We start from the raw sequence: 26,768 nt of genomic DNA on the forward strand, positions 1-26,768 counted from the left end.
AGCAGGCAATGTACCTTTCACTGAACCTTTGGAAAGGCAGAACAGTACTATCATTATCCATACTTCTGAGAAAGTCCACAATGTCAACTGGAGCATAGCAGTGTATGGTATATTTGATTACTGAACCTGGGTGTACATTCTTTAAAAAAGGAAACTATGAATATGATTTTCACAGCCTAGTAAAGGAGTCCTGCCTGTTGTGATATTGCTTGTTGAGTAGATATCTAAGAAACATGGTGGATCATGTATTTGCAGGACTATCTCTGCCACTGTCTAATGGCTACCGGTATTCCTGGTGAAAACACACACAAAAAAAGAATAGATGCATTTCTGCCCCACTGAATTACCACGTTCAGTAATCAGTGTCATAGTTTCTGGGTATATACAGTCAACACTGCTGAATCGAGACAACACATGAGTAAGACCTGTGTCCCAATCAGGCAGCTGTCCATATGAAAGATGTCAGTTTTGCATGCTACAAATGTATGTGCTTGGCTGAAGTTGGGACTAGGCTGGGCTCATGGTGCTGCTAGGCTATGTGATTCATTGTCCAGCCACAAATATATAGGGGATTGTCCAATATGCCATCCAGGACTGGCAAAAGTTGTTGCACATTTACAGAATTTTCTTCCTTCTGTATGATGGATGCATACAAGGTTTCTGTTTTGCACAAATACTGTACTGAAATTGCACAGTATCTTGTATGACTATTACTGTTTTGTCCCATTGGAGCAGTATAAGATATCATGCCTTGGAAATGGTGCCGTGATACAATTTGGTCTCCATTAAAGATGTGTTGCTGTTTATCCAAGATCCAAGTCCCAATGAAAAGGTAGTGGCTGTCATTGGCAGAATGCTGTATTTCTTAGCCAAGATGGCACTATTTATTTCATGATGCATGTAGAGAGGTTGAGGAAGAACCAATACCTAATATGGTTACAGCTCGTTATTCCGAAGGTTCGTTATTCCGAAGGCTCTTCAGTCCAAAGATTCGTTATTCCGAAGGTTCGTTTTTCCGAATTTCATTTCGGATTAACAAATCTTCGGAACAACGAACCTTCGGAATAATGCCACAAATGTTCGGATTAGCGAACCCTTTTTTATTTTCGGATTAACGAACCTCTAGGTATAGGGAATTTGTGTGTTTCGGATTAACGAACCTTCGGAATAACGAACCTTCGGAATATCGAACCTTCGGAATGACGAACAGCACCCACCTAATACTATAGTCTGTGGGTACTCAGTGTGAAAATGGCTGCAGTCTCCCATTTTAAGTACATTTTTAGTCTAAGCCATTTCCTGTGAAAATGAAATATTTTGTTTTCAATTTTCAACAACACTCCTCAAGTTAACAGAATGTCTTGTTTAGGAAGTGCCTCTAGTAAATTTGAAGTAGAAAATGCAGCACAGATGATGTGCAATATATCAGATAAAAGTTTATTTAAAAGTTATTTTAAGACATATCATTGAAGAAAAAAATTGGTAGCATATGACACATGTCTTTTCACTTGAAATTCCTTGATGTGTGGAATGAAAATTTTCTGACAAGGATGATTTTCATTAAAGTGCTGTCTCATGCAAATTTTAATTTGTGTAAAATTCCTTTATGACATTTTGTGCCACGTGAATACAGGGAAAGGGACTAACACAGTGATCATTTGTGACCCTGCACCTCAAAACAAACAAAAAGTCGCCAGACATGAATTTTTAGTTAAGACCATATTCTGAAAGAGCAGACTTTAAGCTTAAGTTATTGGAGTTGAAATTGAAGAGTGTGGACAAGGTTTTTCAGAAATGAAAAAGGATTCTAAAGACACACCTTATCACACTATTCTACCAAAAATGTTCGAGATAAACTGCTAAAAAAACACACTTTCCTGCCCGTTTTATGATACCAAATTTTAGCATAATGTAAAAGAAGACCCGCTCTTTCAGAAAATATGAAAAAGTCAAGTTCGGCTAAGTTGACCCACTTCACTTATTTTCAGTCCTCACGCAAAATCAGTGTGTGCGACTTTATGTTCGTTTTGAGGTGCACGGTCACATTTTATATTTGTATTTTATGAAGGATGCAGACACAGTATTATGTAGAAATGGTACCATCAAAATGATGAAATACAGCATTTATCTTAACTTTGTCCTTGGAGTCACCATGATACATGTACTACCAACTGGCTGTATCAGCAGATCTCCTGTCATCCTATGTAAGAGATCACACTCATACTTTAGGTAGCTAAGTGTATTTGAATGAAGTGTTTGTCTATATCACCAGTGTATTGGATTAAAAGAAATTGATATACCTATACTAGCACATTTCTGGTTTTGAGAGCCTTTTGTCCAAAGCTTATACAACGACAGAACTAATGGTCCATCTGTGGAAACACAAAACAAAAACAAAACTAATGGGAGGTTGTGACATGGTGCATTTATTGTGTATCAGTGATACTATGATACTGTATATTGAAGGGGAATAAATGCTTGACAAATGTTTGGAAGTGCGGATGATTTTAATACAGTGGAGCCATCATAGTTGCATTGCAATGTACCATACCTGGCATGTGCATGATCTATCAGGGTGTATATGTCATTCTCAGCACAAACTCTTTTACATGGCAGTGAGGTGCTGGTCAATAGTGTTTCCAGTATTGAACAAACTTAGCTGCATGCCACCAGAATCTTCTGATATAGTGTTGATATAATGCTGTGTAACAATTGGGGTTGAATATGAATGCTAATTGCTTCGAAAAGAGAAACTCTGTTAATGACAGAATTAAAAATACTCTTTTATTTCCAAGGACAGTAGTGTTGGAAAGAAAAAAAAATGTTCATTAAAGAGATCATTTAATAGATAGTGAATAGCAGTGACATTTGTTCATATATCTCTTACTGGTAACTGCATAATGTTCACAACTTCTGCATGCAGAGTGTGTGTTTGTGTGTGTGTGTGTGTGTGTGTGTGTGTATTTAATGCATTGTATGAACACCATTGTGCTGCTCATCCAGTAAAGTTTAACAAGCTCTGATCTTCAGCCACCACAATATTATACAGTGTCTTTGGGCTTTCCCAGGTTTGGACCTATATTTGGACCTATATATAGAAGACAAGACAGCATATACAGTGTATTGTAGACCTGACAAACAGTTCTTGTGTGAGTCACTGAACCTCACTGTTATCACTGTACAAAGAAATATGATGCATATTGAGTGCTCTCATGGACTGAGGCAAGAAGCTTTTTTTCACAAGTTGAAACCAGAAAGTAGCCATCATGTACTGGAGTGATTAATTTTATACCTGTGTGCAGCTTGATTCATTGGAGATAAATGTGATAATGAACTCTGAGAGGCATATCTGTCATCTACTCTATTTTTGCTCGCAGCCTTTTGAGTTGAATTCGAGTCACCATGAAAAAGGCATAAGTACACTCACTCACAGATACAGACAGACAGACAGACCCAAATACACTCTTGAGGCAGCAATCACCTTTTTGCTAGACAGTGTTAATAATGGATGTCCGACGGGCAAAACTTTGCAAAAGAAAATTATCCGGTGGTGAAAGCCGTCTCCGTTCCTGGTTGATGCTCTCATGAATAAAGTAGGGAGAAGCTGTTCTGTTTATCCGCAGCAAGTCGTGTAGTGCTCTAGCCTCGATTCAAGTCTCAAGGATACAAACCAATGCGAACTGACAAGTACAAGGCAAGGATCACACAAGTTTCGAACAAAATGCACATCCAGCGTACAACAACCCTACCACCAAAGGACACGTTTGTCTGGGACAGGGCTCGCCTAATAAGAAATACATGTGCAGAATGAGAAATGGATAAGATATGTATGTGAACAGAGTCGAACGGATTGAAAACTTTGCTCTCCATTGGACACCCATGAATGCTATCCAGCACGATGTGACTGCTCATTCTGCTCTTTACCTCTTTACCTCAGTTCTTCACATTTCATTGGTGGAAAATATTCGGGGGGGGGGGGGGGGGGGAGGGCAAAATAGCTATATGCTATGTAATGCATTTGCTCACAAGAGACACATACAATCACTTTGTAAGAATTTGAATTAAACAAATACAGTTCAAGAAGAAAACATACTCACTTTCAATCATTTCTGATTTATTGATTATCATGATTAACATCATCACATGACAGTTGTATTTCAAATGGTCTTGTGACCAGCATTGAGACAATATGGCATTTGGCATAATGATCCAATGTGCTTTGCCGAATTCAACACATTATTCTTGTAGGTATTTCCTTTCTCTTTCATGCACATTACCCACTGTAAGTTGCTGCAAGTACATCATTCAAAACTGAATCTACATATATCTAAACGTTTTTGCATAACAAATAACTGAAGGCACCAACAAAAAAAAAGTTAGTCTCTACCACCCCATGCCATTCAAATATTTGTGTGTGGATGGTCCGTCATTCCTAAAGAATTTTTGCACATGGTATATAAGTCATCCTCATACCAAATACAGTGAAAGATATGGTTTGCAGTAAGAGGGCACTTCAGAAATAGAACAAATGTTTGAGATGAAAAGGAGACTACCACAGGTCTTGCAGCGAGGGGTGATGGATAGTGACAGGTATTGAGTGCTTACAAAGTTGATACATAAATTCTGGCTCATTAAGCACTGGTACCTCACATTAGTGAAATACGACAGCATGGCTCAAGAGAAGGAGATGTAGTATACATAGTAGAAAAAAAGAGTAGCTGTCGGCGGACTAATAATGGGTGATACATTTCATATTAATGCTTGTTATGCACTGATGGCCATTGCACTGAATATGTTACACATATCTGAAGTAGTTAGGAATTCAAACCTAACTTGGTCAACTTTAAATGCCTTTTCTTGATGTTTATCAAACTTTTTGGAGTAGACTCGAGTTTTAAATCGTTGCTGAAACCTCAGCATTCTATCTTACCAAGAGCACAAGTTGCTACGCTGGACAGTCTGGCTATATTAAAGGGTGTGTACAGTTCTGGTCGAGGTGAAGATTTAGCTTTTAACGTTTTGTGAGATATTCAGAAACCACTCTATGAGATGTCAAAGAGCATGCAGTTCTAAGGGGTATCAAACGTTTATTCGATGAAAATCGGTTTTGAAATGGCTGAGATATCCAAAAACAAGGTGAAACAAAGAGATACTAATAAAGTTGGGGCATGCCGCCTTTTATTATTCGCATTTTTTTTGATATCTCAGCCATTTGAAAACTAATTTTCATCAAATAGACGGTGAATCCTTCTTAAAATTACATGCTCTTTCATATTTCATAAGAGGTTTTTCATTATCTCACTTAGGAATGTTCAAAACATGAATCCCTACCTCAACCAGTACTGTACAGTCCCTTTAACCTTTCAGTCCTTAAATTACTCAAACTTGCCTCTCAAACTCGTTGAACTGCCCACAGTCACCCTTTCTTGTATGCATGTGTATGGGCATGGGGATGAAGTGCACGCCTATGAAAATATGCGTGGTTCTTTTAATACCTGGTTTATATCCCTGTTCATATTTGTACCACCCAACTGCCGAAGTTAATCTCAATGCAACAAAAGAACAACAACAAAAACAAACTTGTCTAACCCATGCAACAAATTTGAAATCTGTTTCTGTGAGTGACTGGAGAGGTCAATATTGCAAGAAACCTCTGGGCTGCCAATGGGTAAAGAGTAAAGAGACATTACACTACATTCTCTCATTTATTAGATTGTTAATTCAGATTCTCCATAGTCTGCACATTGCCTGTTTCTCAACTTTTCTAAACTGCCAGGAAATTACTGGCACAGACATGTATTCTCTTTCTACGAATGGCACAAAAGCTCATCCCCAACATTTGCTTCCTTGTTCTTTGGTCCACAACCCAATACAATTTATCACACTGTTGTATTAGTGTGTGTCTGCTAGCTATCACAATACCTGGTACAAGTCTCTCCTTTTAGAGGTGACTTTACCATGAAGAGATGGTTACCCTCCACGTAAACACAGATTCATATCCAATGGATCAGTCAAAAATTCTGACAAAAGTGGACAAACATGAAGACCACAACTCTTCTTTACTCAAGCCTTGCAGGCATCTAAAGTAGCTGTTCCAGTCACATGACAGCTGTGGAGTGCCTTGCATAGAATTCCCTTCAGTTTTACATAAAGTTACTTTCACTAAAAATCTTTTGCAAAGCTTATCATTTTTTTGTGACTTCCACAAAATATGCTCACAACAGTAAGTGGCACCCTGTAGCAATGCAGAAATGAATTCCTTCTTCCATATTCAAACAGTCTTTCTGTTGAGAGTGTGTTTTGAGGATAAACATTTTACTCCAACACCAATACCGATGATTTGCTAATATGAACACAGACATTACTTTCACTATAATGTCTCGAGTGATTTTCAGAGCTGTCGCAAAAATAAGAAGCCTCTTGCAAAGTTCATTGACATTTAAAATGAACTTTATACATGTCTACAGTATAATCCGCGGTATGTACGTGTACTGCATAAATGACATGTTATCCAAGTGTGTTGGTTCTAACTTCAGGAGATAGTGTGATGGGGTTACAAGGGTGGGACTAGGATATGCATAAACGGAAGGAGTGGATGAACTGATGGATGGGCAACCCAAATCATTGGGGCAGTGGAACAAAAACCAGTTGGTATGCAGAAAGATATTATATCCTGCCCATGAAAACCAGAAAAAAAAAAGAATGCTTTTATAAGTGTTCAACGAACATTGTATAAACCTACATGATTAATAAATTTGCCCTTCTCGATGGGTTACAGCCTACACGGATGTACCTTATGGAGGATCTTCAAGTCATTCCTGATAAGTTACAGACACATAAATTGATAATGCCATGTATTTTGCAAGTGTCATCCATCACTTTACACTTCCATGCACTCCATGCTTCCATGCTATTTGCAGTCATTTGAAACACACACATATCAAGGTCCGACTTGTAGACTAGAGCCCAGTTTACGGGAAATAAGTCCAAGTCTTGGGATCCAGCAGTACTGCACCATTTTGTGCTTACTCGGGAGTACAACTCGACGCTCCTATTTATATGCGGAAGGGACTCTTCGATGCCTCATTTGGGTACCAGTTTGAGACTGAAGACGAGTGAGTTGGGGGTTGTGGCATCGGCGATGACCAGCTCCTGGCCAGTTGATAACCCTAGATCTGTTGAACAGATAGCAAAAGGTACAGAAGGAAATAGAATGAATGGGCAACATTTCTACATATTGGACAATTCAATCTCTCTACAAATAAATGGTGCTAAGACAAAATGTAATCATTCAAACTGGATAATAGTGTCAAGTACATCAGTGATCACAAATGCTTTGACCCATTTGATAAATTTAATCCACACCTGTGAACTTGTGCAGAATACCCACCATTCCATGTCCATATCTACTGGTGCGTTCTACTTCCTTTGTCATACACATTACTGTTATGGCTTTCGATCTTAGTGCACGAGCCACAATGGAATCAATTTTTTCCATTTAAAAAAAAATGAAGGAGTAATAAAGCCAATTCCATGAATGCGCACATACATTATATGACCTGTGTTACAAGAAGAATGAAAACAGAATCATGGCTGAAGATGATTAAATCAATCAATCATAACAGGCCCATTTTGTGATGCATTCGACCCTGCACTACATACACCAGGTAAAAGATGTACTGTAAAATTTCACAAATTGGAACAGCCGGCCTTTTGTGCAGCATGAAATTTTCGCAAATTTCCACTGGCATTCAATGCACATAGTGTAGACAAGAACTTTTGCATGCATTTTAATTTTGGAAATGTTGGCTGTTGTGAAATTTGCAAAATGTACAATGCACGTGAACATTCCTTATTTTACAGTACTTCTATTCCTATGATTTTCCTAACCAAAACTAACAAAGTATATTCCAGTATGGAAAAACTTTGTAAATACATAGTAAGTGCAATGTGATATATGCAAGGGGTGCATCCTTACATAGTACCGATAGTTCATATACCATAATATCATTACAATTATGGGTACCCTTTCATATACTGTATAAGCTGTTATTTTCGCGTACAGATATTTTCGCGAATCAGGTAACGGACATTTTCTCCAGGTGTTGTTTTCGCGAATTGACACCAAGGCTATTGGAAGTGTTCTATCACACTAGTGCATGGCAACATTTTCATGTGTTGTTAAATTCGCGGTTCAACAGTAATTCGTGAAATTCGTGAAAATTAAACCCTCGCAAAAATAATGGCTTATACAGTAGAATGCATCTTACACACCTTCTGGTGGCTAATGTGCAAGAGCGTTGGCTTCATTAGTATCATACTTCATACAATTACTACCCTCTTATTCCTTGACTTGTAGGTAAAGCTCTTAGTTTTCACTAATTCCACATCAAGCGAAGAAGATTTGCCTTGGTGTTAAAACACTGGCAACCATATGGATTATTTTAGGATTACATACTCTTACATTACCTGTGAGTTTCTTGGGTAAATTCTCCTTGGTTTTCTTCCTGATAGCCTCCACACTCTGCATGTACAAAGTTTTATTCCTGCCATTCATTGTGGTCGTAATACTTGGTGCCTTCATTTGTCTGCGTAAGGGATGAAATAGTATGACAAACATAACATTTACAGCATGAAAAATATCTTCACTGCAAAATCAACTACAAAAACAATGAAAGTATTAATTGATGATGTGCCGAATCAAAACTTCTATGTTGGAAAATAGACTTTGCTAAAACAAAAAATTAGTTGTACTAGTGTTCTTTTTGCTGTATTACAACGTAGCTTTGAAAAACAACTAAAACAAACAAGAATTTTAATTTTGTGCAGAAAAAAATGGCTATGCCGTAACACATGATTGTAATTTCAGTGTTCTTTGGAACAGGCACCAGAGTACACAAGGCACAAAGGCCTTTGAAGTTAACAGAGCTGCTGTTATTCAGATGATGCAAGCAGAGAAGAAAACAGTGGATATCTTGTGTGGATTCTTTTCCTGGCACCATCTGTTGTCGGTCATGTGTATCATAAACTAGTCATCTTGGCAAATGATCTCTCTACCTCATCTGTTATATCAACAGAACAAGAACAAGAATCTACAGTATATATCAAAACCATTATTTGGTAATAACTGCCACATTCAAATACCGTATTCGCCGGCGCAAAGGCCGCAGCGCCATATAAGCCGCATCCCCGATTTGCGCAACGCAAAATAAAAAGAAAAAAAAATCACGGAAAAAAATCACGAAAAAAAAAAAATCACGAAAAAAAAAAATGCACGGAAAAAAAGAAGAAATTACACCTTAATTGGACATTGATTTTACGTATATTGATAACCTTTCTCTCGTTGCTTTTACAGGTTTAAAATCAGTCCATTGAGTTTTGAAGCTCCGAGGTGGGAAATGGAAGGAAGACCAGAAGACAGAATAAAAGCACGCAAATGTGCGTGCGGAAATTCCACATCGTGTGGACGTGTGAATGTACAATGCCGATGTCCGGAGCGTCAGTGAATGTTGTGATTCGAATGTGATTGAATCTGAGAGATGATAAGGATGTTAATGTGACGCATGAACGTTTGAGAATGCCGATGTCACAAGCGTTTGGGGATCCCGGGAATGGAACTGAGAGAAGTGGAAACGAGAAATGAGAAATGAGAGAAATGAAAAAGATAAATTTTACGTTGTGAAACGACCGTGAATGAATTCCAGTGAAATGCGTAATATTCTTAAGCGTCGGGCAGGTGTTTGGATTTAGCACTGTAAGTTAATAAAATCTCAAGCTAAAAACAATACTTTCATTGTTGACCCTGAAATGAAACTGCAAAAATAGACTTGAAGGTGTGAACTGAATTTGAATGAAATTGATGAAGATGCGTCATATTAAATTTTGGCGAGAAAGAGTTGAATATTGAATACCGGTAAGTCTCCAAAACCTGTGAAGGAAAGAAATTAATTTAAAAAAGGATTTATAACAATTTTTTTTAACGATTTTTTTTTTTGTGTGTGTGTGTATTGTTATTGACCGAAAATAAAATGAAATGTGTAGTGTAATGCTTTCTTTGGACTCATAAACTTATTCTTTCTTGAATATGTGTGGCCTTACAAAAGGCCGTTGGGGTGTGACAGGGCTTTTGAAAGCCCTCAAACTCTTCGGCGCTGCTTTCTGTGAAGACACGCCGTAGCTCTTCGTCATCGTGGTAGGCCAAGTCGTCGTCGCTGTCTCCGCTGTCGTCTGACTCCCCCATCTCATCCTCCCAGAGAAGGTCATCCTGAGAGCTGTCGAGGTCGATGCTGATGCTGCATTTCATGAATGCTCGCTGGATGATTGAGGGAGGCAACTCATCCCAAACCTTCTTGATCCAGCCGCAGATTGTGGTGAGATCGGCCTTCTTCATTCTGCCGCCCTTGGTGAAGGACTTCTCCCCTTCGATCATCCAGTCTGACCGGCATTTCCGTAGGCCATCTTTGAAGGACTTGTTCACGCGGACGTCAAGTGGTTGTAGGACGGATGTCATGCCTCCGGGGATCATCACGAGGTCGGTGTTGCTGTCTTTCAGCAGTTCCTTCGTCAGGGCCGTGTGATGACACCGAAAAGCGTCCAAGACCAGCATGCTGCGTTTTCGCCCACTCGCCGATCCCAGATGACCCGCAACCAGTCTTCAACGAGCGCCTGATCCATCCAGCCTTTCTCTTGAGCCCTCACGATGACGCCTGGGGGGAACTGTAGCTTGGGGATGGTCTTGTGCATGAAGATGATGTAGGGCGGCAACTTGCCCCCATCAGCGGTGCAGGAAAGCATCACCGTGAAGCGATCTTTCTCATGCCCTGTGGTTGTCACGCTGACGGACTTCTCTCCCTTCGCCGAGATGGTTGTGTTGCTGGGTACATCAAACGTCAATGGCGTTTGATCGGCATTGCCAATCTGGCTGAGAGGGTAGTTGTGCTGACGGCGCTTCTTAATGACGTACCGCTGGAACTTGGTGGTCTTCTCTTCCAGATCTTCGGGGAGACGTTGGGCGATGTGGGTGCGCCTCCGAAAGGATAGGTCGTGGCGCGTCATGAAGCGGTAGGCCCAGGAGGTACCCGCTTTGAAACCTTTGATGCCGCTCTGATCCCGATTTGCCGGGTTGCAGAGACCAATTTTGGTTTTATCGCCGGAAAGGCCGCACCCCGACTTTTCATTTTTATTTTTCTGAAAAAAACTGCGGCCTATACGCCGGCTAATACGATATTTTGTCTTTAGTATAAGACAGAAAATGAAATAAAAGCTGGAATGAACATATACACAGATATGTACATAGACAGTCCAGGATTTCCCCCTAGACGACTCACAATGTGTTGTTTTCTGTCAGGTGGTCTACCAAAGTTTGTAGTGTGGCATCCTCAGGAAATTCCAGCATCTGTGGGGCTTGGCTACAGGCTAAACAGTCCTCCTGGGGAATAAACAAGTCATGTAATCAACACCGGTACACTACTATTCCTCTCTGTGCATTGATGCCAGAATTGTTTTACAATTAAGTTGGTGGCCTATTCAGTACAAGACTAGACACATTATATGTAATGCCATATTCCATCTACACTGATGCTAGCTGATTTAATGTGCAGTAACAGATTACAGTCCTAGATCTTGTAATAGCCAAGTTCACATTGTAAGAATATTAGTATTGGGGTAAACTCGAAGGTAATATAAACTGCTACAGAATTTCTAATAAAGACTTGGTTATTGCAGTATTTCACAGCTTACTGCCTCACTAGTGTGTATTATAATTTCTCCCCAGATTCTCTCCTTTGTGCTAGATTTTGTATGATTGAATAAATGACTTCTTACTTCTTTATATAAAACAGGGAAAGTGGTTAAGGTTTACTGACTTTAACATGTTCCATTAATGAAATGTAAGAGGATACAGAAAGATTATTTTACTCATTATTTTCTAACTCTTGCATTTATCATACACGTATTTGTTGGTATTATCACATCTTTATCAACGCAACTAAAGAACACATGAATATCAAACTAGTTTCCTTGCTCTTTCCTGGCAGGTATAATGACCATGGTACAATCAATAGGTACAAGATCATCTGATGAGAAGGTAGAATGCATGACCAGAAGCACTCTACTGGTGGTCAGTTGGTACAGACTGTCAGTGAATGTATCTACCTTCACTTTGGGCAGAGTAGAGAGCCAGAGGCATTTTAAACGCTGGTGGCCTGACACGATTACAGAACGGTTCAGCATATTTTCTAATACACAAGCCCTAACCTAAATCCTGTTCAGTGACTGCATCCCAGCCACAATATTGCCATGGCAACAGATATCCTTTCATGGATGTAGATGCTGAATTATCCCTTTCATTACATATACATGTATATATCTTTTTCTGCATCTGTTGTGTCTTACCTTCCTCTCAGCCTCATATGTGTAAGTGTATAAGCCATCTGTGTCATTGAATACCATGTAGTTTTTCAAAGGAAAACAGCAGCTGAAATAAAAACAAACATAAAAATATTTCAAACCCTACTGAACAACATATGGGTACATAATTATATTAGTGTGCTAAAAGTTATCACTAACACACTCATGTTTCATAAATTTAAATCATGTAAGTATTTCATCATTAGACAATGTTAATACATAATTGACTCTCACAACCAATAACATGCTCCAGAAGAACTTAGCCTGAATAGAATTCTTTAGTCTACTTTAGTACTTTCATCATTTATCACCAAAAACTGTATGGCTGAACGTGCCTGTCACCTTGTATATGACAAAACATTATCATCAGTTCAATGTTAGTCCCTCTAAACTTTTCCCGTCTTGTCTCTGTTGAACAGATATCAATCATTTCATAATGTGTCACATCATCTAACTCCATAATTGTAAAAACGTTACTTGTTAAAAAGAATATGGCAGAAATGGCACATTTTTAGCTAAATTTAATGGGCATTACAAATTACCTAAAGGTCACTTTAAGTTATTTTAAGGTCTTGGAAGATCAACCGTGACATTTAGTTATCATAAATGTTGACAACATCTATTACTTTAAAAAAAAAGAATGGCTGCTTTATGGAGATTCCATAGTAACCACAGTAACTGCATACCTTGTGGCAATCTTGAAGGCCTCTGTGACACATTGGGCTGCGATGACTGCATTGGTAGAGGCTACAGCTGGGATTATTCTCTTCACAACTCCTGAAAATATATCGATAAATGAAATGAGAATAGATGAAAATAAGCCTCTCACTCCTATTCCTTTGAATAATGCTAATGTCACTTTGGACAGATTCTTTCTCTTTTATACCCACGTAACTTTGTGAGTGAAGAAAAGGTCTCAAATTTGCATTCTGCTGTGTTATTTGTGCCCAACTTTCCCGTCCTATATCACCACATTTTACTCCTAAAGTGCACTGCACTCCATTTTTTAAAATAGTTTACTTTATAATTATGTAAGATTTTTTTTTTTTTATTGATAATGAATGGTAGAAGAATATCTTTTATGCATGCATGCATACACGTATGTACTGAATGTATGAATGTACATGTATGTACGTATGCTTGTAAGCATGTGTGTGTATGTGTGTACATACGTCTTTGTATGCATGTACCAGTATGTATGAATGTACACACTATACGGATGTACATGTAGGTAGGTACATGTACATGTAGGTACGCGTAGGTAGGTTTGTAAATATTATTTTTTCAATATACACATATGCATAAACATAATATGCATAAAAAGACAGTATATAAATACATACATTTACGGATTAAAAATAAACTCTCAAGCATTCATATACAATACTTCAGTATTTTCCTTCATTCAGTTTGCATGAGTGCATAATACAATAATTGAGTTTAAACACTTCCAGCTTTCCATTCACTGCAGAAGCGAGCGGGAGGGAGAGGAAAAAGGAGTTATTGGTGGATTGATGGCAATTTAGTGGATAAATGGCCACTTGTTGCACAAAAGGCACAAAGCAAACATCACACCACCTGCCAATGACGACTTTGCTGCCTCGCATGCATGAATACAGCTATTATTCCTGCTGCCCCACAGTGAGAAGTGCTCAATTCAGTTATTCTCTCATTGATGGCAGGAACGGTACAGTAATGGTTCCAATTCTCTCCCCCTGCCTAATCCTTTTTCAGCGAGATGAAAGAAAATGTGTGATTGTTCCCCACTTTTCTCTCTTTCTGTGTCTCTGTCTCTCTCTCACACACACACAAACACACACACACATATATTTATCCTTAGGTTTCTGTCTGTCTGTCTGTCTGTGTGTCCATTGATCTCTCTCTTTCTTTCTATGTTTATCTCTCACTGTCGTGCGTACACTCACACACACACAAACACCTATCTATCTTTAGGTCTCTGTCTGTCTGTCTGTCTGTGTGTCCATCTATCCCTCCCTCTCTCCCTCTCTCTGACACACACACACACACACATCTATCGTTACATCTGTCTGTCTCTGTTTGTCTCTTGATATCTCGCTCTTCCCTTTCTGTCTGTGTCTGTCTCTCACACACACAATTCTCTGTTTCTGTCTGTCTGTCTATCTGTCTACCCATCTGTTACTTACCCCCCTTGCCCTTTCTGTTAGTCTGTCTGGCTGTCTGTCTGTCTGTCTCTCACTTCATTATTTCTGTTCATGTTTGTTCATTTATATATTCATTTCCATTATTTTCACATATACAGACACACAGAAATAGACACACACACATACACACACACACACACACACACACTGTAACTAGACACTCGTACAATAGTAGTCTTAAATCAACTTCTGCTGCCTTATGATTTCACTACTCTCAAACGACAATGGCATGAACGGTGATGTGTGGGCGAAATGTCATTGTCGTTGAAGAGGCTATTTTCATGCAGTTTGCCAGTGTGTTGCTGCCTTTTACATCACAAAATGCTATGGTTCCTAAGAAGTAATTGGCAGAGGAAACAACAAGGAAACAATAAAAACACAATGTGAGTTTGCCATATGAAAAAAAGCTATAGTTCCTACTACCATAAATATACATTTTATTGAACCTTAAATCAATAAGTTATTGCTCTCTGTCAGTTTTCATTGGTGTAATCATCAGAAAATAAATCTGATGGCACCAAAATATATATTTTCCTTTTTATATTTTCTTTTTCTTCTATTATATACTTGGGTAATTGCCTGGAAGTTTTTGCTTGATTGGAAAAACAAAATTGGTACATGCTTTAAAAAATTTGTGTGGACAGTACATAAGAGATCTGTCTCCATAACACACAATGTGGTTGCTATGGAAACATCATCTGTGGACAAAGATTGTGACTGACCTTGTGTTAACCTGTAGGTTACCCCTGCAATGTTGAATTGATCCGCCCTCTCCTGGGCCTTTTCAAAGATCCACTGAATGTGGGAGGGGTCGTCACCATCGATACCAACGCCAGCTAGATGGAGCAAGAAAGAGAGAAAAGAAAAGATAACGTCAACTCATCAACGGAATAGCAAACTACAGATAAAGTCTACAAACATCAAATAAAAGTCAGATGTAAGGTAAGTCAAGGGTCCTGTTAACCTTTGGGAGCAGTGATTCAATAATGTTTTCAAGATATCACATTTGATGCATACGTGTAGGTCTGTTGTATCACAAAGCATCCTACATATAAAATTTTCGCAATAAAGCCTAAAATATAAGGAGATATCAGTATTTTTCTCAATAAACCGTAACTGTAGACGGTTTAGTCTGGAAACATTTTTATTATAATTATTGTTCACATTTAGTGCATCTAACAATACTTAACATCGATTATACGGATTCAAATTCTTGCAGTGATTGTTTCTATCCCTAACTCACATTAATAATAGAACTATTTTAAAGCACTAATGCTGGGTTTCTTTTTCATCTGCAAATGGTAAATCATGCCTTTAACTGACAAAAGAAGCATTTCTGAGAAATTAAAAAATAAATTTCCATTGACACTTCACAGCTGATGGACATTTGAAACATTGGGAGTTGTTGTCAACTGTTTCCAGATATGTTTGTTTCATCTTATACACAAAGAAATAAACTTTAATGTAGAAAAGGATAAATGTTGACATTATTCTGGATTACTCAATATGCAATACTGATGCAGTTGTTGCATAGTTTTGCAAACTATAACCAAACAGCTTCCAGTCACCCCATGAGAATTGACCTGGGAGTCTGGGGATATGATCTGTGTCTCTCTCACCTCCAAAAGGCTCCTCCTGGGGCCATAGCAGTACCTTGGCGTACTCGATGCAGTGCTCTGGGAGACGGGGTGTGTGGGCGATGGTGCACATGGGAAAATTGACCTGACGATGAATGGAAAGAGTTATCACTGGAAACTTTTCCTCTGGTATAATACCACAATTAGGATTTGCATGATTACGATGCATCATCATCATCGTGGTAAATAGTTTATCATCGTTTCTGCATTTGTCAGATAAATTAAACTCCGGCATCTTGATGAAAAACACAGTGTAATTTATACTATGTCTTGTGTACTGAATAATGAAAACTTACAACTTATTATAAGGAAGGGGAAAAAAATGATGAAATACAAAGTATTATCTCCACTGTTACAGTTTCATTAAAGAAGGAATCACATGAAACCTTGTTTTAGTTTGATAAGAAATCACTGGAATAGCATAGAGATGCAATGACATTTAAGATAAGTATTTCAAATCAGTTTCATCTTTCATTTATTGATTTCAGAGAAATAATCAATTTTTGTTTGTAAGCAAACATTTACACTGCTCTACAAAACCATTCGAATCAACCCGAGGCTTATATCAATGGAAGCCAATATGATGCATGTCAACAGCCATACCGTATATAGGTTGCAAAATGACACATATACACTGTATCTCCCTTTTGCCAATGAGTGTTTCACTACACGATGTACCCATGCGCACGCATCAATTCATATCTTGCGTTTGGCACAATATGCGAAGTTCATACTATGTTTTTGTTCATTACTGCTACTTTCCTGGAATGAACTGCAAAGGAGTCATCATCATTCACTCATTTTCTGGTGTGTATGGATGTACCATGCTGCCTGGTTTGCTGCTCATCAAGGTCCCCTTCTATTTGGCTACTACTACTACTACTACCAATTCACAGACTCATCGGAGACCCAGTAAACTACTGTAAAACAAGGAATGTTCGCGTGCATTTAAATTTCGCGAATTTCGTGAGCTACGATTCGCGAAATTAAAATGCATACGAAAGTTCTTGTCTACATTATATGCATTGAATGTCAGCGGCAATTTGCAAAAATTTCATGCTGCGAAGAAGGCCATCGGCTCCGATTCGCGAAAATTTCATGCCACAAATATATCATGTTTTACAATATGCCAGGCTAAGTATCTCTGTCTATCATGCAGTGTTTGCATGTCGGCTAATTCATGCCCAACATCTCGTACAGTGCAATTAATATAGTCCAGAGGTCTTCTTTCTCTGTACGGTCAGCGTAGGCTCAAGGAAATGAAATCAGATATGATATACTCCCTGGCACAAAAATGGTGACCAGCAAATTGTGTTTTGTGACTAGCTACAATATAAGAAATGGGTGGAATATGCTATGTTTTTGTTGACAAATTAAAATAAATTTGAATTGAATTGAATTGAAATGAACTGAATTGAACTGAATTAAATTGATTTGAATATCTCCATAGATCTCCTCTTTCATTTTGTATTCTCTCCAACTGATATTCTGCACTCTCACTAGAAGTGGGGTTGGATGTGCCATCCAGTAAGTCCAGCAGGATCTTTTTTTATGGTCCATGTCTCGGATTCACATGAGAGTACGCTTTCAACACGAGCTCTGAAAAAGGCAAGTTTGTAGTATTTGAAATGTTTAACTGCCAGATGGGATGCAGTCTGCTACATGCATTCCAAGCTTGTGCTTTGCAAGTCGTGAAGTCCTTTCATTCATTCATTCATTCATTTATTTCCATATCAAAACATAACATTTACAAAACTCAAAACACAATTGCCTTGGTACAAGTCCTTCATGGAGTCAGCCACATAAAGCCTAGATATTAAAAATCATTGATCTCATAATAGCTGGGAACCATCGTTGGAGAGGATTGGTAGATTTGGCTGCAGTGACCCATGAACCTACCTGTGGAGGGTAGAGGTCAAGCGTGCACTCGATGCAAGGTGTGGTCCCTGGTATAATGACTCTGGCATTTCCCTTGAACCCCTCCGTGCCCCCGTCAATCATCGGCTTCACGGTGTTGGGATCCATGTTCCCGTCTTCGTCATAACTTATCATGCTTAGCTGGGAAAAACAGACCGCAATGATCAGATAAAGTTAATTATATATATTTAGGGCCCTAGGTGTGCACAGGTGAAGAAACTGGAGACTATGAAACATGAAATCAGATCGGGGAAAAAGAACGAAAATTGATTTAATGGCAGGTATAATGATATACAAGATGACAGTCTGCAACATAATTTACAATTCTACAATTAGTCATGCTTCATCAATCTCACATCTATCTAACAGGAATGCCATGTTCCAAGCTGGCATAAATATTTGTAATGTGACACAAACTGATAACTCCTTGGTTATCTCATATGAAACTGAATTACAGTAAAATGTCATCTTAAATTCACTTTTTTTTTTTGACGACTGAAATTCATTGGCGCCAGAGAGAAATGGAAAGACAAAGAATGCTTAAGATTCAAATTCATGAAATTCTTTCATCGAGATGTTTGTCAATCAGTTGCAAAGAATGCTTGAGTTGAGTATTTTAAATCAACAGCCAAGGGTGAGGTTTTTTAATGACATGTATGGGCTATTGCTGAATGGGAAGGGTATTTAAAGAGGAAATAATTGATTAAAAAAAAAAGAAGTAAAAAGCATGTGGTCCTAAAAGAACCCCCAAAATGAACAATGGATCTGACTTAATGCCTTCATTCCATAGAAACTTCTACATTTGTATGTGGAGCATTTTTCCACCATAGAGAAGCAATTTTATGATGGTTTAATCATAAAAGAAATCACAAAAGGCAGACTTTTTTTTCAGGCATAATCAAACTTACCAGCATGCCATTCATCCAGCGCCTTGCTACAATAGAATCCAAACCACAAATGATGAGATGAAATTCTGCAATGAGAGAAAAAAAAAAGCATTTGTGAGTTTGTTTGAATGATGAGAGAGAGATGAAAAATAGATAGATTGCTCAAGCACAGTAACAGATACTAGTAAGCTCTTGTTAAATGTCTACTTGTTATTAATAACTCTCAGCACTCTAGCATTCTTTTAAAGATTATCCTTTTTTGTGACGAAAATTCAGCAAAGAAAATGGGGTTCCATCAGGATTGGAACCCGATACCTCAAGAATGCGAGACCAGTGCTCTACCTACTGAGCTATGGAAGGCCTCAGTTTGGTGTTTGTCCCCCAAACCCCTTAATTCTCAATGCTTGTAGAGTCAGAATCTTTAGTAAACATGACATAAACCCAAAGGATATAAATCAACGTGGGGATATGGGAATGAATGCTAGGGATCACAGAAGTTTCCATTTAATAACTGCTAACTCTCAATTTCACCTTATTTGGCTTTTTGCGTTGTTCTTATTCAGCCTTTTGAAACAAAGCATCACATGAAGAAGGTAGAGGAGTTTCAAACCCCAACTCCATGTTGAAGTGGACTTAACTTACAGCACACAGGGCTGTAGCACTTTCATTCAAAGCAGACAAAGAAAATAAAAAGAAACAGTGATATTGGTCATGATCACATATGCAAATAAGATGCACTGGTGCACTACCTCACTGATGTCTCTTTCATACAGTTGTAGGCCAAAAAAAAAAAAAAAAAGTGCACCACTACTGTATATATATTTTTTTTTTTGAGGGGGGGTGGGAATAAAATCAGATCCTGTGTACAGCAGTGTACAGCAGTAGTAGCTTAGCAAATGGTGACCTGTATGGGGGAGGAGGCATAGATGCTAAATCAATGTGTGAGCACAAAACAATTTTTATAATAATTTTTCTTTAAAAAAAAGATTAACAAAGGAAACAGTGAGGAGGCTGCAAAATGATGATACTAACACCAAATCTGATTTGCATGGTGTCACCTGATATTACTGTTTCCTGGGAACTTGACAAACTTGAAATATTCTCTAAACCTCTAATTCTATGTCTGATCTTATTTAAAGTACACTGATTCCTTTTGTTTGATTTGACTTTGCATTTATCACAGTCAATGTGAGTATGGGGTGCCAGTCTATTTTCTGAATCAAGGATTCTGGTTTATTTTGATTTGATCAAGTATACTTACGGCTATAAAATGTTTCATCAAAGTCCTCTATCCTTTTGAAATGACTGATGACAAGATGAGTTAAGGGTGTGTCAGATTTTCAACAAAAATGATGAGTGTATTGATGAATGCTATCAGCATTTCTTTTAAATTACATTGTAATTTCTATGTCATAGGAGGCAATAAGGTGGGAAAGTTCTGCATGGCCAATAAAAATGCCCCACTAACATCTACCGACAAGTGTATGTTACGGTGGCCATGCCTTCCCTGTCCATGACGAAGACCCAAATTTGTCCTTGATTTTTGCTCTCTACAAACACTCTGACAATAGCACACTCTGCACATCTACATTGCCTTTTCTCAGCCAATCCCATATGTCTCCCTGTTCTCTCTCCTTATATGAACTTGTAAGTATCAGTGAAACATACAGAACATGCTCTTAGGAGCACTCTAAATCAATGACGAACATCCTTTACTTCATAAACACCAAGGACAGTAATACCAAGTGGCTACTAATTTTGCTCAGACCTAATAGCACATTGTTTCTACATGGAAAGCTTTTGGCACAATACACTCTGCTTCTCTACACCAAGGGTATAAAAGGATACGGAGTAACATTGCATCCGGCGACTCTGTTGTTGATGAAGTCTGCTGCACAGGTGGCCTTAGCTTTCCCCACATCTTTGGTCCTGGTGGCAAGTGGAAAGTCAAATGAGAATGAAGAGATAATTCCGTATATTTGATGGGCATACAAATATGCAAATCTCCCTGTAAGCCTATGTTTGTTTACTTATCTTACTGTTAAAATGTTAGCTGAATTCTTGTCATTCACATATGTGCATTGAGCAACCTACATTTTATTTGATACGAAGAAGTGAAAATCACTTGGTGTGAACAGCAATAATGAATTTCAATTGGAAGATGTAGTTATAAGAAACTACCTCTGGCTAACTAAATCGTGCTTACAGGATGCTTAGTGCCTCACCACAATTTATGAATTACAGTTGAACCTCTCTTATCCGGCCTCCCTTTATCCGGATCTCTCTATTATACGGACGCAATCTCGCCGTGATTTTTTTTTTTTTTTTATAATTACGGGAGGAAAGGGGGATTCCCAACTCCTTGAGAACTCCTACACAAACACACATGAATTACATATTACTTCCAACATGATTAACATACATTACATCAAGTTTCCTTCCAAATTGCTTACCTTCAGACATTTTAACATCCCCAAACATCCCCAAATCATCGCATTTTGAAGCGTAATTTCGTCGACTCGTACTGTTTATTTTCAAGATCTACTTGATACATTTCTTAATAATTATTTAGGTAAATCATCCCAAGAATTTATAAAAGAAAATGATTTCATTCTTGCAAACACGAACCTCTATTTTGGGGTCTGTTACTGAGTGTAACAATGAAAAGGTTGCAGTATACACATTACTACATGTGGTACTACAATGGGCTACATCAGTACATGTGTATGTATATGTACATGTATAAAGCATTGAGTCTCCCGTATCCGGCCAAATCCCTTATCCGGATGAGCCCCGGTCCCGACTTGTCCGGATACGAGAGGTTCAACTGTACCATTCATTATGTATTACGACAGCATCAGTCTTACATACTTTATGCAAGTCTCTCTTAACTGCTGCCAAAATGTGAATGCAAACGATATTTCCTGTATCATCACATGTCCCTTTTTCAACATCCAAGCTATATCAAGCACTCTATTTCAAGAAATAGAATAGCTGAAATAACCATTGATCTAATCAAGCTCACCTTCTTTGTCTATTTTGCCCTGCCTAATTAGTAGTTTCATCAGTAAAAGGACAGTCACTAAAATGAATTAAAAAAAAAAAAATCTGGATTTAAAAAAGGTCAAGGACAACAAAAAATCTTTCTAATTCACTTTTGATGGGTCAATCCATGTCTGCTAGACAGTGGTTAAAGTTGCATAAGAAAAGTTCAGCGGTAAGAAGTAAGCTCAGGTAGCTGTTCAGTCTTGGTGTGCATTAATCTATACCTTGGTATATGTTTACATCTGTATCAGAGGTAACCAAAAGAAAGTGACTCGACAGTGATTGAAATCATTCCAAGCACCAAGACATCAAACTATATACCTGATAGTTTTTGTCTCCTACCTTCACACTATTTTCACAATGACAAAATAAAGAAAACAAAACAACTCAAGCCTTAGATAAACATACGTATCAACAGATGCATTTTAACTGTTCCAAAGAAGATTCAGCAACTCACCTGAAGAGAAACTGTCGATTAAGATTTGACAAATCTATTGTGTCCATATCAATGACATCAATTTGGCGGAATCCACTGAGGGCCTGCAAAGCATGAGAAAAGTAAAGATCTATGAATTTGATTGGTCCTTTGTGTTTTCCTAGATGAAAAAATACATTATAGTCAAGCCTTATGCTTGACGTGTCTCAAACAGTAGAATTCATTTTCAAAACATTCCCCTGCGTTGAATTGGGATCTACTCATTCGTTCATTCTATTGGTTAGCTAGTCTAACACTACTTTGAGAGTGAGAAAAAAAATATACATTTGGAGTAAGTGTGTGTATGTGTGTGTGTGTATTTGTGTGTATGTATCACTAATATTGAAAGATTATCGAAAAAAAAAAAATTATACATTGGCAAATTAAATATGATACTGCTATCGTGCAGTGGTTGTGTAAGATATTGCCATTTAGTCTCCATTTATTTATATTATCAATGAGGTATTAATTTTTGGCAACTATCTCAAGGATGAAATACATGAAATAAACAGAGAATCTTTCTGGATGAGAGTGCACCTACTTGTGATTGTACTTTTAAACTCATTCACTCACCAGATCTTTGAGGATTTCACATCCAAGTCCTCCAGCTCCTATTACCAGTACTCTCAGATGTTCCAGCATGATGCCAAGAAGCTGTAAAGAGTATGGAGGAAAGATGATCAATGGTACTGTACTATTTATTTCTTCTCTGCAGATCTATGCACTGTAGCTGCCATCATTTTTATGAAAATAAAAGTAATAAGATAATATCATTCACAGACCATGCTCAGCATTCAGGCAGATAGTCTTGTCTGCCTACTTCCATACCCTTGCGACACTGTAGTCCTTTTTTTTTTGTTGAGATTATAAATTGTTTTGATGAAAACTAGAACAGTGATATACTTTGCATCCTATGAATATGGCACAGAAAACTGGATAATCTATATGAAGTGCAGAAATTCCAACAATATTTTCTGTAAAGACTAACAGACTCTACTCTTCTTGATTTGAAAAAGGTGCGATATACGACCTAAGCTAATTATTGTCTGATGATGCAGTGATGTTTCATTTCAAGGTAAGGGACATAGATCTCTAGCATTTTAAACCTGTAAAAACTGTATAGTGCTTAAACAAGAGACCCGGGGGTCTCGTGCTCACCTGAGTATCGCAAGTTCACCTTTCACGCAATCACTAATCTAAATCACACACAGCTCTACTAAAATTTGACCAGGCATTTGAAAGTAGAAGATGAAAATGTAAAATTAGGGACCAAATTTGGACCCCCTCCCCATTAGTATCAATTTTAGCTCTTATCATTTCTGGTTCTAGAGAAAAAGATTTTTAAAGATTCCTTAATTTTGGGAGGTTTGGGCCGCCTGGGGCCCCCTGGGTGGGGCAAGGTGCCCATTTTAACAAATTGAGGTCCTAGGGATGCTGCCAAGTTTGGTGAAAATCCATGATTACATTTTCAAAAATAAGATGAAAATGTACATTTTAGCCTCAATTTGCACCTCCCCATTCCCCCCGGGGGGGGGGGGGGCACTCCTGGATCTGCCATGAACAAACTTGAAATTGCAACCATTAATGTACTAACTCATAATATTAGCTTAGCTCTACCACTTCTGGTTCCAGAGAAGGAGACTTTTAAAGATTCCTTAACCCTAACTAGGCCGGGCTATTTAGGTAGTTGATAGAGCCAGGGGGGGGGGGGCCTCCCTGGCCCCCCCTCCAGATCTCAGCCGTCGACTGCGCGATCGCGACGAAAATTTGCACACACATTGCCTATGATGTAATCTAAAATACCATGAAGTTAATTTTTCAAAAAATTATCATTTATGCTACATTATGCTAATTTATGCATAATGATGCATGAAAACAGACTATTTGGTATAAATCACAAAATAAAGCTCAAAACAAGCACATTTTTTGTGTAAATATTCTTTTTAGTGTCCTTAGCAAATGTTGTAAAAAAAATTGTGATATCAGAAAAAATTATTTAGTATTTTATTGTTTTTTGAATTTCTTATGTATTTCTGTTTTTTCGACTTTATGTTTTTCATTGTTTTTTCGATGAAATTTGTCCATGACATCGCTCCGAACAAGAAAATATGTTATTCATTGATTTTAATCAATAAAACACCAAAATAATCATGCTTTTATGAAATTTGCCTGTAAGCACAGTTTGCATTGAAATTGTACACGAATTCACGTTTTTGAGCAATTTTTGGTCTGACATGCATGTACATATTTATGCATAACTTCGGAACCACGCGCCCGGGCATCGCAAATTTAGTGTCAAAAGATGCGGGAGACTCGAAAGAAAAAAATCATGAAACGTCGCGGCGATAGCTTTTTGCGATTGCGATACATCGCGCGGAATGTCGGGGGGGGGGCCTCGGAGGCTCCCCCCCCCCAGCCTAGTTAGGGTTAATTTGGGGGGCTTTGGGCCCCCCTGGGGGCCCCCTGGGCGGGGCATGGTGCCCATTTTAACAAATTGAGATCCTAACCCCCTAGGGATGCCACCTGCCAAGTTTGGTGGAAATTGGTTTTGGGGTTTTCAAGAAGAAGATGAAAATGTAAAAAGTTTACGTATGGCGCATGCCACCACGATGCACGACGGATGCCGGACGAAGAACGATCGCAATAGCTCACTTGAGCCTTCAGCTCAGGTGAGCTAAAAAGGAAGGGATTTCTTGTTTGAAATAAGCAAAATTTTACATACTGGTGTACATGTATTTAATGCATCTCATCTTTAATCAGCTGGTCAAAGGACAGATAACAATGGCTTTCTGTTGGATATATTAGTTGCCAGAAATCATCCCTGTATTCCACTGCTGATTCCCTTTCAGATCAATTGCCTGCAAGGAGTATCTACCAGCTCACTGACATTTGATAAGCGCCTGAAGGTGGCCCATCTCACCTCTGGGCTAGGTTCAAACTCTGGAGTAGCAAATGGACCAGATCGCTCAAGAAGTTTCTTGATGTGGTCCCAACGTCCTGGCCACTCTGCTGCATCGTTATCATCTACTGTCATTCTGTAAAAACAAGCAAACATAATATATTAGCCAATATAATTACTGGGGCCCATTTGTTACCTGTACTGTTATATTTTGGCCAATTTCTTCATAAAAATAAAGGAAGAAAACAGAAATATGTTGCTCCCTGTGACATATATGATGACATTCAGAGTTTCACAGTTTGACAGTGTATGTTGAACATTAGATATTACAGCTGTGAGAGTGTGCAATATAATGCTCAGGAGGTTGATGTGTACTTGGGAGTGACTTGCTATTGTAAGCTGCTAAAACTTCCTAGATATTCAATATACCACCTAACATACTCTAGAATATCTGCTCTGGCTGATGTATGTGTGCATTCACATTCATTCAGAATCAGAATCAGAATCAGATCCAGAATCTACGCCTTTCTATGGTAAAGTCTCTTCTTCTTCTGTTTATTCTGGATCTGGATCTGGATTTGTTACTCTGAAAAGCTCAGGTTCTGCTTCCTGAAGATTCTTGCAGACCTTGTAAATTGATTGATTAGATGGTTGATTAATGAAAGTTGAAACATGGCAACATTACAGTAACATTCAAAATAAGATTTAGATTTTGATTCGGTTATCTGAATATCTAGAGTAGATGCGACTGGTTTTAACACTAACACTAACACTATGACTCAGGCGCCTAACGTTATACAGTTTAAAGAGACGTTTCACGTATTTGGGGTAGGCCTAGGCTACCGTAAAATGCAATAATCAAACATATTCAATTGGTCGAAAAGACAAGTTTTAATGTGAGCTCTCAATCGGTGGGGTGTGGACTGTGACACTCATAATCAATCTGTAGAGCAGCCAAACACTAAATTTCCCTACTCACCTCACTCAGCTGAGCTCAGCTCTTGAGAGAAGCCCATTTGCATTATAATGTCGGTGCACTCACACACCAACATACATGACAACAGATGGGACTGTTCAATAATGGCTAGATCTAGATGCTACTTCACATCAATGCAATGCAGGGATAATATAAGTTATATCATCAACTCACGGTTCTTCTGCCATATTTCTTTAACTTCCTTCTAAAGGTCTCCAGCTAGCTTAGCTTTTTCTGTCGCTTAAAGTTGTTTCTAAGGAACTATTCGCTATCTGCAACCTCATCGACTGAGTGCCAGTGGGTCAGAAGGAAAATAGGAAACAAAACTGTATGGTATCAAA

At 38.3% G+C, this 26,768-nt stretch overlaps 1 protein-coding gene across 1 annotated transcript; it reads right to left on the minus strand.

The window, feature by feature from the left end:
- Nucleotides 1-6,766: 6,766 nt before the first annotated feature.
- On the minus strand, nt 6,767-26,716 carry LOC139737964 (NEDD8-activating enzyme E1 catalytic subunit-like). The gene is made up of 15 exons (XM_071648632.1): nt 26,602-26,716; nt 25,473-25,587; nt 23,126-23,206; nt 22,535-22,617; nt 20,881-20,961; nt 20,294-20,337; nt 19,054-19,118; nt 18,128-18,286; nt 16,211-16,313; nt 15,314-15,427; nt 13,095-13,185; nt 12,394-12,475; nt 11,328-11,428; nt 8,470-8,588; nt 6,767-7,175 (listed from the first exon to the last, which is right to left on the minus strand). Exons 1-15 carry the CDS (start codon nt 26,613-26,615, stop codon nt 7,084-7,086), a joined length of 1,344 nt encoding a protein of 447 aa, XP_071504733.1. The 5' UTR covers nt 26,616-26,716; the 3' UTR covers nt 6,767-7,083.
- Between the last annotated feature and the right edge of the window lie 52 nt (nt 26,717-26,768).

This window comes from Diadema antillarum, unplaced genomic scaffold, assembly GCF_040938485.1.
Source record: "Diadema antillarum isolate AM-2024a unplaced genomic scaffold, OU_Dant_1.0 seq00000717_RagTag, whole genome shotgun sequence".
Lineage (NCBI taxonomy): Eukaryota > Metazoa > Echinodermata > Echinoidea > Diadematoida > Diadematidae > Diadema > Diadema antillarum.